This window comes from Periplaneta americana, chromosome 16, assembly GCF_040183065.1.
Source record: "Periplaneta americana isolate PAMFEO1 chromosome 16, P.americana_PAMFEO1_priV1, whole genome shotgun sequence".
NCBI lineage: Eukaryota > Metazoa > Arthropoda > Insecta > Blattodea > Blattidae > Periplaneta > Periplaneta americana.
In genome coordinates, this window is record NC_091132.1 from 33575672 (window position 1) to 33590050 (window position 14379).

At 37.2% G+C, this 14379-nt stretch overlaps 1 protein-coding gene across 1 annotated transcript in view; it reads left to right on the forward strand.

Moving 5' to 3' along the window:
- The first annotated feature begins 4133 nt into the window (after window positions 1-4133).
- Window positions 4134-14379, forward strand: part of LOC138716347 (sperm-associated antigen 6-like) — a 37855-nt gene continuing 27609 nt past the window's right edge. Inside the window, exons 1-5 of the mRNA XM_069849334.1 lie at window positions 4134-4237; window positions 4934-5196; window positions 6671-6881; window positions 8998-9176; window positions 13999-14172. Coding sequence (XP_069705435.1) covers window positions 4213-4237; window positions 4934-5196; window positions 6671-6881; window positions 8998-9176; window positions 13999-14172 — 852 coding nt within the window. The 5' untranslated portion in view covers window positions 4134-4212. The remainder of the gene's footprint in view (window positions 4238-4933; window positions 5197-6670; window positions 6882-8997; window positions 9177-13998; window positions 14173-14379) is intronic.

Here is a 14379-nt window from a genome sequence, read left to right on the forward strand (position 1 = left end):
ACATTTCACTCTCATAATTTTCTATTTTATCAAAATTGTTCAACATTTTCCATTGTTCCATATCTGGTATAACCTAAGTAATGTAATAACAAGGTTTGCCAAGAACAAAATTTTCTTCTTGACATTGTTGTGGACGGTGGTTCTAAAATTACCAAGAAATTTAGTGGAAGGCAATAATGTTGCACAGAACGAACTTTAAATATCAAATTCTGAAGCAAAAGACAGATGGAAACTAAGAGTAGTAGATTACTAACAATAACCATACCTCAACTTGAGCAAAACTCTTTGTCCCTAACATACCATAATGAAGCCAGATGTTTCATTCAGTAATGAATCGTGAACTTATTAATGTGATGCTTATATTTGTCAAGTTCTTTATATTTTTTACTCTTTTTAGCATCTTTACGCATAAATTGAAGAGAATAAAATGTTTTCTATGAAAAGAAAGGAAACACTGTTTTTTTCTTTCTTTTCTTGGTCATTGAAAGCCAGAGCATTTATTTTATTCATTCCAAGAATTATTGTTGGAATGCTAACTTGATTGGAAAATCTGAGACGTATAGCAACCCTAATATTTCATACCCATAATTTTATTTAAATTTTTCTTGTACCCATATAATACAAAGAAGACTTTCTTGATAATGAAAAATTGATTTGAGATTTTAACAATGGAAGTAACATTTTTGACAAATGTGAATACTAATATAAATAAAGTCTGCTCATTTGTTTGCCTCTATAACGAGCTTCAGGGCCATAAATATTGGCAGTGTTTATTTATTTTAAGTATTGGTTCACATGCTGTAACTTATTATATACAGGCCTGTCTCTGTATATCTATAATAATACTCGAGGGCACCCCATCACTGCAAGTCTTGTCATCTTCAGCAGTCCTGTGGCTACCAGTCTAGTCATGGATCCTAGTTTTGCAGGTTTTGCAGGTTCATACCTGGCCAAAGATGATGGATTTTAAAAGGTGATAAATTCATAAGCATGGCTTCCTCTGGGACGTAAATGGAATTGAGAGTTTCGTATTGTAGATATACGACACTGAAAAGAACTCTGTCCTTGATGAAGAGGGCTCCAGGAAAAATATATATGCCATTTCTCGCCAACTTAAAAATTTGAAGATGCATAATGGCCTAAGTGTGCATGCCAGTCCAACCATCCAACCCTAATCCATACCATGTTGCAAGAAATCAATAAATCATCAAAAAATTCCATTCTTCAAAAGAAAATTTTCGTGTGTCAAATTTTGTCTACATCATACCATACCAGAGGAACAATAATTCACTAGTTGCTTAAGTCCAAATGTTGATCTTATTGTAGTTTATTAACACAGGGTTCCCAACCATTCAGGTTTTGCCCAAACATTCCAGAAAAAAGACTTTGGTCCAGGCAACATTTTGATCCTGCCCTGAACATCTAAATGTCTAGGAATTGAGATTTCGTGCTGTCTGGACAGGCTGCTTCCGCACTGCATCGCACTGGGCTTCACAGTCTCGCACGGAAGAAGTCCATGACGTCACCGCACTGGCCAGGCCATAGCGGTTTTGTGCGGTGGGCTGGTATCAAGGCATCGAGCCTAAGTTTCCTCTTTTATCAGATACTTATTGAGTTTGCGCGGGCTTGTGCTTGCCTGTGTGGTTCGATCAACAATCAGCTGTTTCAAACGTTTTTGTTTTAGTTTTTGATTTCTGTTTTTCAAGATGAGTCCAAATAATGGTGCATCGCAAAGAAAATACAGTCTCTGTGATGAATGTTTTCTGGGACTGGTAAAATGATAGACCACGGCATCTCAGCCCAGAAAACCATCACAGACACCGACTGTGAAAGCATACATTCTGAAATACAGTCTCTCTAGAGAAAAAGTAGTGAGGGATAAAATCGCTGCTAGAGAGTTTAAAACAGCAGCGTCGGATGGAAATTTGTAAGTACCATTGAGACAGTGTTTTAATCTGTGTTCGACAAACAGTGGAAAATAATTAAATGTTGTATGTTGTCCAGTATGTGGGGGAACTGTATGCTCATGCTACAAGCGAAGCGAAAACACAACCAATGTGCGCAAACGGAAAAATAGTAGAATGCAACCAACTGGTGGGTTGATGTCAGTGCAGTGCGGTGAGCTATGGTGGGCTTCGAAGCCCAGTGCGATGGGCTAGGAAGCGGCCGCGTCAGGCAGTGTTGGCCTTGGGTGGACTGGGCTGCTGACGCGTGCGGACTGGCAGTGCTGAGCTGTGGACTACCATGCATTTACGTATTTACGTCTTTAAAGCGACCCTTGGCTCTTTTGAAGGTAGACCAGTTATTTAGTTGTGGATTGTGACCGAAGTAATAGAATTCTTTCCCGGAAAGTTTGTGAGATATTTGTCATTGACATAAAATAGTAGGCCTAGTTTGGCGGAAATTTTTTAAGATTAGCCTACTTATTGTACCTTCTCTTCTGTCAATATTATTGCTTCATTATCTCCTTAACCTTGTCTCAACTGTAAATAACTTCTATAGTTTCGAAAGCGCTTTTAAATTGTGTACATACCTTATTTATGACTAGACTTCGTTGAATTGCCACACGCAGCATGCAATCAGGTTGCCGATGTACAGTAGTATAGAGGAGGTGAGCGGCCGCCCAGTATCGTAGTATAAGCAGTTCATGTTGTGACTCGTCCAAATAGATAGAGCAGCTACAGCTAATGTATACCTATGTAAGCACTTGTTTTTGCATTACTGTGGTTGGAAAAGTCAAAGCATTTGTTCAGTGCAAACAAAAATTCAATCAAACATACTACAATGAGAGTGTTGCTGTTCCAAATAATTGCCCCTGGAATACCCTTACCCCCGCAGCAAGTCTTGACCCGTTGGGGAACGTGGTTGGATGCTGTTAATTATTATGCAGAACATTACGGCAAAATAATGGAGGTAATTGATGAATTGGATAGCACAGACAGTAACTCTTCACTGCAATGCACATATTCAAGGATGATGTATCTTACATTAAATTTTAAGAGTTAATATATCTCACTATAAAATAATTGTGTATTTATATGTTTAGACATTTCCTACTTCAATGATCACTCATTATATTTATTGAATGCAGGATACAGGTTTTATTGTAACCTCAGTATACTGCTCAGTGTTTACATTAGAGGCATACTCCATCCGTTGCACACCCCCTTCTCATACAGTCTATACCGCGTGCGTAGTAAACCTTGCGATTCTCGTGGCAATTCCACGAAGTCTATTTATGACTTACCGTATTTAGCGACCTCTCACGTAGGCCTACTCTACGTTTAACGAAGTTAGCGTGTTAGTGTAATGGTGAAAAGAATATTATATAGTAAACTTAGGGGTGAAGTTACAGGAGAATGGAGAAAGTTACACAACACAGAACTGCACGCATTGTATTCTTCACCTGACATAATTAGGAACATTAAATCCAGACGTTTGAGATGGGCAAGGCATGTAGCACATATGGGTGAATCCAGAAATGAATATAGAGTGTCAGTTGGGAGGCTGGAGGGAAAAAGACCTTTGGGGAGGCCGAGACGTAGATGGGAAGATAATGTTAAAATGGATCTGAGGGAGATGGGATATGATGATAGAGACTGGATTAATCTTGCTCAGGATAGGGACCAATGGCGGGCTTATGTGAGGGCGGCAATGAACCTCCGGGTTCCTTAAAAGCCAGCAAATAAGTAAACTTAATCACTGTAAAAATAAACTCTACACCATAAACAAAAATATTGTAGAATTTGCTGGCGACCAGTTATAATGCAGTGGTCACGGTCCTTGGTATTTTAATACATAACAAAAAAACACGTAAAGCGCGAAGAAAAAATTACAATTTGGTAACAATAGCTCTGTCAAGCGGTAGCACAGAGAAACAAATTAAATTAAACCACAGTCTACTATATACAGTCACGAAGCTTGAATTTTGAGGGTGCTAGAAACAATAGACTGTGACGGTACTATTTTTCATTGCCTGTAATGAGGCGATATTAGCGATCCTAGTGGTGAGCAAATATCTAATGTTTGTATATTTACTACGTATTGAACTTCGCGACTGTATATATTAGACTGTGATTAAACTATATTCCTCCATGGCAATAGTTCTATGTACTTCTGACACAACAATGCAACTATAAAATAAACAAATTACGTGAAATGAAGTCGAGCTTCAATTGGAGGAGCCGAGAGTTATTTTTTTAATGAATAGCAATGACAGCGAAAATAATTCTTCAAGGTGAGAAATCCCATAGATTAGAATTATAGGTACATGATATATATAATATATGGAAACCAGCTGTTATCAGAGTAATGATATATTTCAGAATACCGCGTAAATACTTTGAAAAAGATTATGCCATTTTAAAATGTTTAAAATAGCAAATGTTTCTTCATTGACGGTACAAGACTAAATAAATAAATACATAAAATACGTTCCTTGCACTAAAAATAAATAATTAAATAACGCAATAAATATAAATCTAAATACTTACGCGGCATTCTGAAGTCGTTTCCATTATGTGTAATGTATACTAAACCACCATATGAATCCTCTAGATTCAAAATCCCCTATATCCACTTTCATAAATTGAAGGATTTTAACAGTATCTGGTGGCCAATAGAGGCAATTTTCAACCTAACAGTGACTTTTAACCAAACTTTTGCTTCAAATTTAGTGGCTTTTTTAATTAAAACTGTATAAATCATTCGAATTTATTCTTAGCAAGCAATATGTGGGCGTAAGTCAATTACGAACAAAATGGTCTTTAGAGGGTTTTGAATCTAGAGGATTCATATTGGTCTGCAGCTAGAAAGTTCAGCGTGATCTTATTGATGATTATAGAGATGGTGATTTTAATATAGGTAAGTAAGGAAAATAGGTGGAAAGCAACAAAATAAATTAACGAGAATCCTGTGTTCATATTTATTTCAGCTTTTAACCAATACCGGAAAGCTCGTATGACGTTTGTTCAAACAATTGCTGACCTATCATCAAGACCTCACAACATCGAATATCTTGTGAATGCAGGAGTTTTGGATCTCTTGCGACCATTACTTTCGGATGTAGTGCCAACCATCCAACAAACTGCCGCTGTTGCACTAGGTCGGCTGGCCAATCATGAACTCAAATTGGCTCAGGCTATCGTCGGCAAGGATTTTCTGCCACAGTTACTCCGTTCACTTGATACACAAAATGTAAGTCTTACATTTTAATGAATAATTACTTATTATAATACTAGAAGCGGTCTGAAGGGGGGGGGGGGAATACAAGTACTGCTTGTTACGAATTAAAAAAAAATTGTCTTGATGAATTAAAAAAAATGAAATTTTGAAGTTTTTTTTTTTGTGGGGTAAAGCAATGTATAGAAAACATGTAAGGTTTAAAAATACGATAATTAAAATGACGCACATACGCCATATTGTGTTGTAATGAACAAAGCTGCGGAACAAATACAGTCAGTGTTCAGTGGCATAGATTACCTTGCATTCACATTACGGTTGGGGAAAACCTCGGAAAAAACCCAACCAGGTAATCAGCCCAGGCGGGGATCGGACCCGCGCCCGAACGCAACTTCAGACCGGCAGGCAAGTTCCATAACCGACTGAGCCACGTCGGTGGCTATCACGATGGATGTCAAATCAAAAGTATTATGTACATGTACGTATATCACTCCGGTGAAATGATAGATAACGGAATTATATGCTATCAGTGCTTAAAAAATTCAGTAGAAATGTTACAACTTATCACTTTGAGGGGGGTCCGGACCCGATGGACCCCGCCCCTGTCCGTGCGCCCTTAAATGGGCCTGCCATTTAAATCGCATCCTTTTTTAACACAATAATCATAATATGTTCAATTTCGCATTCTTCGCAATCCATTTCAGTATGCCCCTTTTAAGAAATTGAACAATGCTCATCGATTCTCATCTGTTTTCATGATGGCTGTAATAGGCTATAATAGCCTATTCTATGAATGATAATTAGTTTTGTTTGTTAACTACCGGTACTATAATTAACTCAGATTTTAGTTACAGAAGGTAGGATAACATCTTGTTAACAACTTTTTAAAATAAAGGGTGGTATCACTGGTATCCCATAAAGATCACTACAGGTACATGTAGGCTTTAACTTTAGGGAAAGTATAGTGATTCTGCAAAGAATAATTTATTTCGACATTTTCATTCCGAAGAAGTGGCCCCAAACAATTAAAAAGTTATTAGGCTGCTTTACATCACTTTGTTTTGAATGGTCATAATAATGTCCATTAACAAAGCTAAAGAAGCACAAATTCTTCACAGATGATGAAATGAAGGCCGCAATGGTCAAAATGGTTCAAGAAACAGTCAAGGTATTTTTTCGCTGACTGTATTCGACGCCTTTTTTGGACACTGAGATTTTCGTTTCTCTCTCTCTCTCTCCCTCTCTCTCTCTCTCTTACTTCCTCATTAGATATTGTCTGCATGCTAGTTTGCTTTGAATCCGTACGCGTTCTTATTTAAGTATTGTATTTGTTATTTTATTTGATATATTGAATTTTAAGCTTCTTCGTAATGCAACTATCTCTAGTCCTTCTATTTCATTTTTGTTAATATTCCAATATTTCTTGATTTACAGTTGTAAAAGTTGTATAGACCTACATTTATTTAATAAATTGCATATTCTCTTGTAGAAGTTCTACAAGAAATCGGCCCTATTTGTTCTACGAGCAATTAGCAAACACTCGCCCGATATGGCGCAAGTGGTGGTAAAAAACGGTGGTTTGGATGCTATGGTAGTATGTCTAGAAGACTTTGATCCGGGAGTAAAAGAAGCGGCTGCCTGGGCTCTTGGTTACGTTGCCAGACATAATCGCGCCTTGGGTCAAGCTGTCAGCGATGCAGGTATTTTCACATTGATAACACTGTAATAGTAGAATAACAGTCATACAGGGAAACCTTTTATCGAACCTGGCCCAGGAGGTTCCCCGTGATTCATTGGCTGAGGTGGGGATCTTATTTATCAACTTGTTATGAAAGCAGTTTGCAATCCACGAAACACAAGTTTGCGAAAATTTCTGAATTTGCTCATGCAAATTTTCTGTACATAGCATTCACTGCCCTTTCCGGTTAGCTACATTCGAACATACCGGTACGTAGAGTATTTCTCAAGCTTCTTTCGCCGCTCACTTCTAGCAGCATTTCCTGCTCGTCTGACCGCAGCATTGTAACTACAGAAAAATCCCAACAAACCGTATTATTCTGTTATAATGAGTTAATTACAGCATTTTATGCCATCCTAGTATTATAAACAGGTTGTTACTACATCCAATATCGTGCGTAATCGGCTTATTATGACACGCGTGCCAATAATAGCAATGACGTATTCGCTATGACGTAATACCGGAACGCTTGGGTTTGTAATATCTGCAAGGTCATCTCTTTATTCAATGCTATTGCCAGGCGCAACTAATCGATACAAACATATGAAGACTTTGTTAGCTATGGATGCCGAATTATTTCATAATTTATAATGCTAAGATGCCATAAAGTGTTGTATCCAACTCGTGGATAAACTTATTATGACACACGTGAAAATTGTCGCACGAACGATACCATAATTATCAAGATTATCCGCTTGTTACATAAATAACTATCATAATGTAAATCTTGCTGTTAAAAATTGGATTTAAATTAGATACCAGGTTTACCTATAGGTAGGCTGTATTAATATGTGTTGTTTTGTATCTTTTCATATAGGTTGCTTATTATTCTCCATCTTATGAGGATGAAATTTTCCGTTATCAGTTACGTATTGCAAATTCATATGATTTCACTAACAGGGCAATCACGATATTAATATCTATTCAGATAATACTGATGACGAAACTGAGGACAATGAAATTTATTTAATACGAAAACTCGTACGAAGCAGTGGGGAACTTTTCATTCTCAAAAGCAATGAAAATTACTTGCGAGTGCAAAACATTAGTATCTAAACACCCTCGCAAACAAAGGTCAATTCCAGAGAGAGAAAATATATAAACGAATTCATATATTGTTCCATGACTAGTATAATTCGGAAACAAACAAGAAAGGATGTATGCCTATCCAGCGCTTAAAACTGCAACCTTAAATACTGTATCTCCTAAGAAACTATTACTGACATCAACGAGCTGTTTTCGCTAGATTTAAGGGCATTTAAGTCATAAGATCTCACAAATCTAGCCTATAGAGAATGAATACTGATCATAAAAACAGCGTTTTCAGCACAAAGCTTTATTTTTTAATGGAACAATGTCTATAAGTATAGCAGAAATTAAACTAAATAAAATTAAAGTAATAATGGCGTTTACCACATGTTTATAACGCAAACATTTAATGAAATATCGTTATTAAACGTGTATTCTTAAGATGAAATGCCTGTATGATAAAACAGTGATGCTATTTTGTTTACTGCAGTAAAAATAACAATAAAAAGTGATGGTGATGTTTTTACTACTCATTTTACTTTGATTGAAGTAAGGTGTGATGGATATAGATGTTATTTTCCAATCTGAAAAACAGCTGAAGATCCTTATTTAATTCCCATTACTCTCCCCTTATTTTTAATGCATTGTATGGATGTTAATTATCTACACCTGAATTAAATATAATACATCCTGGATTGACTAGAGTTATTTTTTTTTTTAATTTTAGTTGGTTATTTAACGACGCTGTATCAACTACTAGGTTATTTAGCGTCGATGAGATTGGTGATAGCGAGATGATATTTGGCGAGATGAGGCCGAGGATTCGCCATAGATTACCTTGTATTCACATTACGGTTGGGAAAACCTCGGAAAAAACCCAACCAGGTAATTAGCCCAAGCGGAGATCGAACCCGCGCCCGAACGCAACTTCAGACCGGCAGGCAAGCGCCTTAACCGACTGAGCCACGCCGCTGGCTTCAAAGTTAAATGAACATTATATATATATATATATATATATATATATATGGTTATTGCATCAATCGTTTCAGGTGCTGTTCCACTGCTAGTGTTGTGTCTTCAAGAGCGTGAATTGTGTCTGAAACAGGTATCAGCATCGGCTCTTTGTGACATCAGCAAACATTCTCTTGAACTTGCTCAGATAGTCGTTGATACGGGAGCCATTCCTTTCCTAGCCAAAGCCGTTACAAATCCAGATCCAAAACTCAAGGTATGCAACGTATAATTGTCACGAAAGTAAATAATAATAATAATAATAATAATATAATAATAATAATAATAATAATAATAATAATACAGTAAAACCCCGATTATCCGACACCCTTTTAACCGATCGACGGATTATCCGACTGTCTCTCTCTTTCTCTCTCTCCTCTCTCATTTTTTGCTGCAGAACAAAATATGAAGTCCTATACAGTTTCTTATTAGAGGGGGTGCTTTTGTCAACTTGTAAATTAGTCATTACCTGCTTTCAATGTAATGATCCGAATAACTTACAATTGTAAAATCCGTGTACCATTCAGTCCTTGTCCTACTATTGAAGTGGCCGTACTGTGTAACTTATATTATGTAAAATGTCTTCCATGGGTGTGGAAAGTAACGAAAAAAGCGCAATAATTTAGAGATTGGGAAAGCAGAAACTTTATCTCATGTCGAATCAGAATATGAGATTGGCGTTATAGTTGTGCGCGATTTAATAAAAAAAAAAAAACGAGAGTAAAGTGTATAAAGTACGAGGACCTATGTAAATCTACAACACGAGACCTCTATTCCTATATATTCATACAGTAGACAACCATCACAAGGAGTTTCCTTGGCCCTTAAAACCGAACTTAATTTAGTTAACTTTTGATCTTCTAGGTAACATGTTAAAAACAAGACCATGGAGAAAATTAGGCCTATATATTATGCACTTAATTTATGAAAATCTTTTATGGTATCGGAACGGATTATCCGATTTTTTCGATTAAATGTTCAATTCACCCCTTTCATTACCACGGATAATAGAGGTTTTATTGTAGTAATAATAATAATAATAATAATAATGATAATAATAATAATAATAATAAAGTTATATAAATAATTATAGAAGTATAATAATAATAAAGTTATATAAATAATTATATTATTATTATTATTATTATTATTATTATTATTATTATTATTATTATTATTATTATTATTATTATTCTCTCCCAGATTACTTAATAAAGAAACTTTCCGTATTGTTGTCGAAAAGTCATCTCAAGGCCATTTTGGATTATACTGTGGGACATACAGTCCTTAGGCTATATATTATGTGGTGAAAATGTTCCTGAGACAACACAGAATACTATTGAAATATTGATGTAATGCAGATGACATATACTTTCTCGTTACATGTTTTACGCATTTCGTAATAACGATTTTCGTGCACGTAGTTTATTTCTTTATCATTCAATAGTCCAGTGGTTACCAAAGTGTGGGTCGCGATTCTCTGAGGGGTCAGTAGTTATAAAATAACAAATAATTAAAGCGATAAATGTACTTTTTTTTTTTTAGAAAGTAACTTCTCAAATCTGAACTCTGTATTCGATACACACACTCATATCATTTTCAATATCATGGAGATTTTTCGCTTTTGTTTTGATGACATAGCCTAGAAACTTATTTTGCATAAAAACGAGTTTGCAAATGCTATAAAAAATTTAAGAGCTTCTTTTGCAAGCTCGAGGTATTCTTGCATTCTTATGATCCAAAACTGGTATACGCTCTGAGAAAAAAGTATAGTTTCAACATTCAATTTGTAGGTTGTTTAGTCAACTGTCCGAAGACAGGTTTAAACCTCACAAGAGACATCAATAAGGCATCGCTCTTCAGGCAACTAAGCCAAGAGATAATAGGGTAGGGTGGCCAGTTTCTTTCCTCCTCCATTGCATATATCGCTGACTAGCAACATATTACACTAATCAAACTCATATAGATTTGAAGTCTCATTATTATTTGAACGCAAATATCTAAAAACGTATTCAATATGCATCTGTTGCTGTCGTAATTGTTTTGGTTTTTTATTTCGGAAAATATAAAAAAGCTTTAGTTTAAGATTATGCAAACTTAATTTCATGTCCTCAAAAATAAGCTCAGTATTTGTCGGGACATACGGTGAGTAGCCAGATTTTTCATGAGTTGTCTAATAGCTGCACTGGAATCAATCAAATTCCTTTTCGTCAAGTGATGTCGATTAGCAATTAAGTTTATTATTTTATAAATTCGTCGATTTTATCTATGTCTGTTATTATATTAACATCTTGACCTTGCAAACTCCTATTCAAAGTAAATCAAGATTTTTCAGGTATAACTCCCTGTAAAGTTGATTTGAATAATTTCGAGGGAAAAATTGTTCCGGAGCCGGGTATCGAACCCGGGACCTTTGGTTTAACGTACCAACGCTCTACCACTGAGCTACTCGGGAACTCTAACCGACACCGATCCAATTTTTCCCTCTATATCCACAGACCTCAAAGTGGGCTGACAACCGTCAAGCAACCAACTTCGAGTGCACACTAACTCCGTGTGACTTAAATTGTGGTTTTCTGTTAACGAACAGTGACGTGTATTATGCAAATCAAGATTTTTCAGGTATAACTCCCTGTAAAGTTGATTTGAATAATTTCGAGGGAAAAATTGTTCCGGAGCCGGGTATCGAACCCGGGACCTTTGGTTTAACGTACCAACGCTCTACCACTGAGCTACTCGGGAACTCTAACCGACACCGATCCAATTTTTCCCTCTATATCCACAGACCTCAAAGTGGGCTGACAACCGTCAAGCAACCAACTTCGAGTGCACACTAACTCCGTGTGACTTAAATTGTGGTTTTCTGTTAACGAACAGTGACGTGTATTATGCAAATCAAGATTTTTCAGGTATAACTCCCTGTAAAGTTGATTTGAATAATTTCGAGGGAAAAATTGTTCCGGAGCCGGGTATCGAACCCGGGACCTTTGGTTTAACGTACCAACGCTCTACCACTGAGCTACTCGGGAACTCTAACCGACACCGATCCAATTTTTCCCTCTATATCCACAGACCTCAAAGTGGGCTGACAACCGTCAAGCAACCAACTTCGAGTGCACACTAACTCCGTGTGACTTAAATTGTGGTTTTCTGTTAACGAACAGTGACGTGTATTATGCAAATCAAGATTTTTCAGGTATAACTCCCTGTAAAGTTGATTTGAATAATTTCGAGGGAAAAATTGTTCCGGAGCCGGGTATCGAACCCGGGACCTTTGGTTTAACGTACCAACGCTCTACCACTGAGCTACTCGGGAACTCTAACCGACACCGATCCAATTTTTCCCTCTATATCCACAGACCTCAAAGTGGGCTGACAACCGTCAAGCAACCAACTTCGAGTGCACACTAACTCCGTGTGACTTAAATTGTGGTTTTCTGTTAACGAACAGTGACGTGTATTATGCAAATCAAGATTTTTCAGGTATAACTGCCTGTAAAGTTGATTTGAATAATTTCGAGGGAAAAATTGTTCCGGAGCCGGGTATCGAACCCGGGACCTTTGGTTTAACGTACCAACGCTCTACCACTGAGCTAGGGAAAAATTGGATCGGTGTCGGTTAGAGTTCCCGAGTAGCTCAGTGGTAGAGCGTTGGTACGTTAAACCAAAGGTCCCGGGTTCGATACCCGGCTCCGGAACAATTTTTCCCTCGAAATTATTCAAATCAACTTTACAGGGAGTTATACCTGAAAAATCTTGATTTGCATAATACACGTCACTGTTCGTTAACAGAAAACCACAATTTAAGTCACACGGAGTTAGTGTGCACTCGAAGTTGGTTGCTTGACGGTTGTCAGCCCACTTTGAGGTCTGTGGATATAGAGGGAAAAATTGGATCGGTGTCGGTTAGAGTTCCCGAGTAGCTCAGTGGTAGAGCGTTGGTACGTTAAACCAAAGGTCCCGGGTTCGATACCCGGCTCCGGAACAATTTTTCCCTCGAAATTATTCAAATCAACTTTACAGGGAGTTATACCTGAAAAATCTTGATTTGCATAATACACGTCACTGTTCGTTAACAGAAAACCACAATTTAAGTCACACGGAGTTAGTGTGCACTCGAAGTTGGTTGCTTGACGGTTGTCAGCCCACTTTGAGGTCTGTGGATATAGAGGGAAAAATTGGATCGGTGTCGGTTAGAGTTCCCGAGTAGCTCAGTGGTAGAGCGTTGGTACGTTAAACCAAAGGTCCCGGGTTCGATACCCGGCTCCGGAACAATTTTTCCCTCGAAATTATTCAAATCAACTTTACAGGGAGTTATACCTGAAAAATCTTGATTTGCATAATACACGTCACTGTTCGTTAACAGAAAACCACAATTTAAGTCACACGGAGTTAGTGTGCACTCGAAGTTGGTTGCTTGACGGTTGTCAGCCCACTTTGAGGTCTGTGGATATAGAGGGAAAAATTGGATCGGTGTCGGTTAGAGTTCCCGAGTAGCTCAGTGGTAGAGCGTTGGTACGTTAAACCAAAGGTCCCGGGTTCGATACCCGGCTCCGGAACAATTTTTCCCTCGAAATTATTCCTATTCAAAGTGTTTAAGTGTTCGATAAAATAAATATTTCAGCAAGGAAGATCAGTCTAACTGTAAGGAATCAAAGAGAATTGTATAATAGATCTGCACATTCCGACTTCTCATCTTGCAGGTACCGGAACATTAGATGTTGGGTTGCGAATTCCTCTGCTTTCGTACCAAAACCGACAACAAACTGATCTCGGAGCATATCCAAGCATAATGCTAAAACTTCAAAGCCTTTCCAGCTTAGAATATTCAACAAAATAGGCAGATGAAAGAATAATTTTGGAGAACATCTACTGATAATTCAAATGTTACTCCGCGCTTGTCATAGCTATCACAATTTCACTCACCATAAATAACTCTTGCATATTTAAAGTGTTGTTAAAATAGTGGTGAATATGTTCGGTATTCGATATGTTCCGGAAAAAATATAAAATAATCATGTTTATATTCATTTCAGAGGCAGGTGTTGGCTGCCTTGACAAGTATTGCAAAACACTCACTGGAGCTAGCAGAAATGGTGTTAGAATCTGAAATTCTACCTGATATTTTAGTCCATTTGGGACATCCTGACGAGTTGGTTAAGAGAAATGCAGCAACACTTGTTCGAGAAATTACCAAACACACACTCGAGGTAAACTATTTCATGATATAGTCACTCTTTGGAATTCTTTTAAGAATTTTATCATGTAGGAAACCTCACCTATCGCTGCTATCCGGCTGTTTAGTAAGAGAATGATAGAAACTTGGTTACTCGAGCACTGCGAGATTTGTAGTAAGTAGAGTTGTCAGGCTTGCAGAATGTAAATAAGGGACTTAACTCGAGGAAAATACGTGGAAC